Raw genomic sequence first — 6,392 nt, forward strand, 5'->3', positions numbered from 1 at the left:
TCACCATTGATCACCGACAATTTTTTTATTAGATCTGAAAGGGTTAACCATAAGAAAAGAGGAAGAGAGGACATCTTGATAAAAAAAAAAGAACTGAGAACATGAAAGGTTAGAGAGAGAGCGGAAGTGTGTGACAAGGTAGTTATGATCGTGGAATTGGACTTTGACTCCTTTTTTTAAGTTTTTACTGATAATAAAAATAAATTAATAAGCTTTTGCCTCACTTAGAAAGAGTATCGTGGCAACAGACAATCTTTTGCCACACATCTAACCTAGTTGTGGCTAAAACCGATTGTGTTTGCCTCATCAGAGGTTACCATGTGGCTAGAAATCTGTTTTTGCCACATCATTATTTAACTGCGGCAGTACAACCATTTTGCAACACCTACTCAAATAGGTGGTGTGGCTATACAATGTTTTTCTTGTAACTAATACATACTGAATATCTTCAATATATCCTAGAGAAATGAAAATGAATGTGCAAAGATATGCACATTACTCTAGCATGACAACATGATTCTTAACACTTACTTGAGACGAAGAGGAGTTCAAGGATGGCTAAGCGAATTGCATGGGTTAGATGAAGACAAAGAGAATGTGTTGATTTAGGGAGGGTAAGAAGGCATTTGAATGCTTTTTGGGACTTTTATTTATGATGTATTTGTTTGGCAACTGATTTAACAGTCAGGAGACTAATAACTTCCCTATATTTCGAATTAAGACATTAGGAAAGTGTGATGGTCTTGCTTGAGGTAGGACTTTCTTAGCAGACACGATGGAATTAAATTTTGAACTCTACTACACAATTAATATTTCTACTGATAAAACCTATGCATTGCGATCGTAAATAAACCATCTCATCTATGGAACAGAGCAGTTTCACCTAGAGTATTTTTTTCATTTCTTTAGGGGATTTCTCACTGTATAGGTGCATCAAACATGCGATAGATAGTTTGAGTATTTGGTGTTTTTGTTGGTTTAAAGAAGGGCAGAGCAGTTTCGCTCAGATGTCGCATTGTATCCTAATGACATAAAGGGATTGATATGGCGTTTCCTTTAAGGAGCTCAATTATATAAAGAAGATAAAACTGAAGGAAAATCATCTAGCTCGAAAATTCCCAAATAAAAAAAACATATTTTTCTAAATAAAATGAAAACAAATCAAAAATACGACTGGAAAAATCATGCACACATCAAATCAAAAGAAAAAGAATGTCCGGTACATATTAGGGGCACAAATCTAATAGTAAGTAAAATATGAACCTATATGAGCCCACCCATATCAACCGATTATTGGTTGAGTTTTTTCAATAAAAAAACAAAAATTTACATGTTTTGAGGATCATTTAAGATTAACTGATTTCTAAATTAATAGGATTAATCACCAAGGTTTACACTAATTAATTAAAGGTAAATTAACCGTTAACTAAAATAGTTGGCTAAAGCTTTTTCCAATTTACTTCTTTTTACTGTTTTTTTGTTTTTGTTTTAGTTAATGGCGTTGATTTTACTTCAAATATTATTTTTCTTTCTTGTAGTGACATGCTCAAACAAACCTCATACACCTCAAACGAGGGAGGTTCCAAATTCCCATACTAAATGAACTTCATTGAAAATCTCATGTCACAATGTGCATATGACACAGTTTTGAAAGTAAAAATCAATCACCAAATACTTCTATGAATCAAAGTTGAGACTTGTGCCTATTTCATTTGGAAACCAACAATTTGTGGATGGGCCAGCAGTCTGCAGTCATGAGTATTTTGAGATCTCGTTGGTCATGTATTTACGAACGCCAATATGTCACCAACTCCTTGTGCATCATTCTATTTTTTCCAACAAATATGTACGTATATATACTCATCAGTCATCACCAACCTTACAAGAAAAAAGAAAATTTTAGCAGTGAATGAAATTAGCTGTGATGTTGGAGTAAATTGATAGGCATATATGGTTGAACTCAAAACGTAAAAGGGAATAAAGATATGTCGTACTAATGCCAAGAGATCCGTGGGGATTCAATCTTGAGTAGACTATGAGATGTCGAACGAGAAGGAAAACTGTGCTACGGGTATTGCAAGATAAAACCAGCTTAAAGTAATCATCCTGGTGCGCTGCGCGTGAATTTTGTAAATTGAGAACTACTCATAATTGCTTAAATAAATTGGTGATTTTATGATTTGATGATTTGCTGTGGGGAAATGATCCACCGTTTGGATAAATTTTTTGAACACCCCTAAAATTTTGATGTAAGTTACCCGAAAAGAGTTGATTACACAACTGGCTCACAATTATATTACAAAACACTTTCTTTTTCGAAACTTTGGTAACGACCACTCAAACAGAGTATCAAGCAATACCGAACATAGTTTTAAGTCTCCTAAGTCAATTGTTGTCCCCATTCGGAAAGTTAAGATGTTCCAAAAATGATACCATATGTCTTCTTAGTTATGTATAAGAACCCAATACTTACTCCTGAGATTACAAGTGAGTAAATGTTACTGAGAGAAGAAGAATTTACAAGAGATGGACGGATTGTTAGAAACACAAAAATAAAAAATCTACCAACCAGTATAAGACATTGTTCCAAATTAGACCGAAATTCCAGAAATTTAAATGCACCCTGTTTCCAACAGCTACAGACCAAGCAAGTATTAGGGCTCTAGCATTCTCACACAAATCATTCTCAGTCTTGTATGTCATAGTATATATTGCACGTAACTCTCCAACCAAAGAGAGTCCAAATGCCATACGAGAACCCAATGGTTACCTGTATGTCATAGTGTAAATTGAAAGTAACTCTCTTTTAATGTCACAACAAAGTATGGTAAAATTATCAATCTAAATAACAAACAGTCCACGAGGCCAACACTACTACTCTGGTCAAGTACCAAATACTTAGGGAAGAAATTTGAAGATACTGCCTGTTCAGATACTATTGGACTAGAAAGTTGTTGTCCCCCAATTACTTGTAGCTTAGGTGAGGGTTTTCATTTGATAATTTTATTTAGTTTATTTCAACTGTTTCGTCGATTTTTCCTTTCAGTTAACCTTTTTCTAACATTTCTTAGTTGAAACTTATCATTTTCGTATTTGTTTCGATTATATGGTCACTACTTTACCTCATTACATTTTTAAAGAGATTAACATATTCTCAGTCGTGGTTAGCACCAGCATTAATTAACTAATTGATATGCGATAATCAAGTTAACACTATATCTGAGTTATAAAATCAAATTAGCTAACCTAACGAAAATAAGTTCGACCAAGAAAGGATAAGAATAACTGTTGCTCTCAAAGCCAGTGTTTATGTATATTTTTAATTTTTACCAAAAAATGTGTTGAATTTGTCTTTCTGTTTATTGTCTGCCGGTTGATTGTTTATCCTCTTTGTATCTTAAATCTGGTTCAGTCACCACTTACGGTGTTAAATTTGTATTATGCCTAATGACAAACGCAATTATTGGGTATAAACTAAAAATGGCTAAAATGGCTAGATCTATATAAAACTGTCCTAGTAGCTAGTTTACTAATCTTATTATTTATCATACTGCAACTATACTTACCAAATCAATTGTTTTACCATTGGTTGTTTACAGAGTCAGGGCGTTACTTCCCGGCCCCCATGTTCCAACATAATTATTTGCTTAATTTTATCCCATTAGCAGTCATGATCGATCAACTTCAACCAATTACCTAGATCCTAGTGTGTTTGGTTGACTATTACCTTACCTACCACGCTATAATTACTTAAGAAGTTGGCTGCTCGTCTTATATTCTCTTTATTAGTTTATTGCTAGCACGAAGCACACTTTAGCTCAATCCATTTGGTACCTTGTTTCATCATTATGTTTTTAAGATAAATTTGTTGCACTAGTAGTAGTCTGGCACAAAGCCAGGATTAAAAGAAAGTAGGAGGAGCATAAAACGATATGTAATTGCACAGGGGTAAACTGATTGAAAAAACAAAATGTAGGGGTTCTCTAAGTATTCATGTATAATGTATTGGCTCTAGAGCCGATTGGTTAGCTACTTCACTTGACAATACATGATGGTCCTGCCCCTTGGTTTGGTAATTAAAATTACATTTTTTCAGACAGTAGCAGTATTAAAACATTTTTTGATGACAGTTCATGTGTTGCTTTCTGGTAGTGCAAGCTAATGACGATTGATCTGCATTTTTAGGCGTCTCTTACATGTGAATCGACAATTTTTAATGAAACATGGTCCATAGTTTTGATAATTATCTTTCAAAAGACAATAATATTTCTCTATTGCATGTCAATACCCTTAATATAGGTTTAAAGTCAAATCATGTTTGTAATCCGGTGAGTATTTTATACTGTGGAATGTTATCCTCTACCTACCCTTATAATTGAACAACCATCATCAGATTAACTAAGAAGCTACTAATGATACTCAATCAACTTCATGACAGCTAGCATTTCCATTAAGACACATTCAAAGAGGTTACCAAGGTTTAAAACCCCGCGGTAGTACTATAAATACACGAAGAATAGTTATCTTCATCATTATCACTACCACTACTATCATTTCAATTCATTGCATTGCTCAACTAGGAGTTTTTTTTAGTCAACTCCTTGAGCATCAAACAGTCATGGCTAATACTCTAAAGTATCTGTCAGTTTTGGTTCTTGTTTTTCTTGTCATACAATCAGCTAATGGGCAAGGTCTGAAATTGGGTTTCTATGCGAAGTCATGCCCCAAGGCAGAGTCCATTATTCACAAAACAGTCGCTTCATATGTTTCCTACAATCCTACTTTCCCTGCTGCGTTATTGAGGATGCATTTCCATGATTGTTTTGTCAGGGTATGCATTGATGTTTTAGCTCGATGATTTATTTGTTGCTAATTTCAATTATAGGAATACTGAGTTTTATTTTTGTTAATATATATACAGGGTTGTGATGGTTCTGTTCTGCTTAACTCGACAAGCACAAACCAAACCGAGAAAGCCGCAATTCCTAATTTATCTCTAAGAGGCTTCAGTATTATCGACGCTGCAAAGGCAGCAGTCGAAAAAGTGTGCCCAGGAGTTGTTTCATGTGCTGACATTCTAGCATTGTCTGCAAGAGATTCAGTAGCTATGGTAACTAATCTACTAATTAATTTATTAATAATGTATATATATATATATATATATGCATCGTCTAAATTAACATTCATCAACTAATCTATACAGATCAAAGGACCATGGTGGAATGTACCCACCGGTAGACGGGATGGGAGAGTATCGACTATTGGAGATGCTTTTATCCATCTGCCACCACCATTCTTCAATGTCACTCAATTGAAGGCATCATTTGCATCGAAAGGATTGAATGCAAAAGACCTTGCAGTCTTATCAGGTATTTTATACATAACTTTACAAATAACTTGGTGGCGTAAACTCTGAAACCCGTATTCATTAAATTTTATTTGTATCCATGTATCAACAGGTGGACATACAATTGGTATCGCCAACTGTGCAGGCTTTTCACAAAGGTTGTACAACTTCACCGGCAAAGGAGATACCGACCCAACATTGGACAGCGAATATGTACCACGATTGAAGAGCAAATGTAAGCCAAACGATTTCGTGACTAACGCAGAGATGGATCCAGGAAGTTTCAAAACATTCGATTCAAGTTACTATAAGCTTGTTGCCAAGAGAAGGGGATTATTTACATCTGATGCAGCTCTTCTTGACGACGCTGAGACTAAAGCTTATGTTAGGAGTCAAGCAAGAAACAATGGACCCACTTTCTTCAAGGATTTTGCAGTGTCTATGGAAAAAATGAATACCATTGAAGTTCTCAGTGGTAATGCTGGTGAGATCAGGAAGCACTGTGCTTTTATCAACTAATAAGTAGCAGATTTGTGACTCCATATATGATAATGTTGTGTGATTTGATTCATTTCTTTTTGTTGTAATTTGAATTGTAATTATTTCTACCGTATTGTGTATGATATTGCTTTAATTTGATTTTAGATGAGTAATAGTCTTCACATTTTTTATTTTTTTTCGCAAAGATGATTGTTGATTTATTCCATACACGACATTACATTTCATACATCAGTATCATACGCACCCAGTGAATCACTTTATTTAGGGGGTGCAAAAAGTCCGGAACCGCGGATTTCATCCATATCCGTCCGTAAAATTGCACACAGTGCGGTTGCGGTTGCGATTGTCCTTTGAAAACCGCGGATTACCCGCACCGTTGGGTAGTAAAGTAAAACCTTATTATTGAAGCCCATAACTCGAACACCTTCATCGCTGCCAGGGAGGTGGGCAAATAGAAAGAAGTAAAGTCTTCTTGGTCCATATACTCCTAGTTCTATCATCCAATATATATAAGTGAACCTTGCAATTTTTCTGACTTGTTCCT

The 6,392-nt window shown here is 34.9% G+C and overlaps 1 protein-coding gene across 1 annotated transcript; it reads left to right on the plus strand.

The window, feature by feature from the left end:
* Nucleotides 1–4,515: 4,515 nt before the first annotated feature.
* On the plus strand, nucleotides 4,516–5,996 carry LOC113300614 (peroxidase 27-like). Its single transcript, XM_026549821.1, has 4 exons — nucleotides 4,516–4,831; nucleotides 4,922–5,110; nucleotides 5,204–5,369; nucleotides 5,460–5,996. Exons 1-4 carry the CDS (start codon nucleotides 4,619–4,621, stop codon nucleotides 5,864–5,866), a joined length of 975 nt encoding a protein of 324 aa, XP_026405606.1. The 5' UTR covers nucleotides 4,516–4,618; the 3' UTR covers nucleotides 5,867–5,996.
* The last annotated feature ends 396 nt before the right edge of the window (nucleotides 5,997–6,392 follow it).

The sequence above is a fragment of the Papaver somniferum genome, chromosome 7, assembly GCF_003573695.1.
Source record: "Papaver somniferum cultivar HN1 chromosome 7, ASM357369v1, whole genome shotgun sequence".
NCBI classification, from domain to species: domain Eukaryota; kingdom Viridiplantae; phylum Streptophyta; class Magnoliopsida; order Ranunculales; family Papaveraceae; genus Papaver; species Papaver somniferum.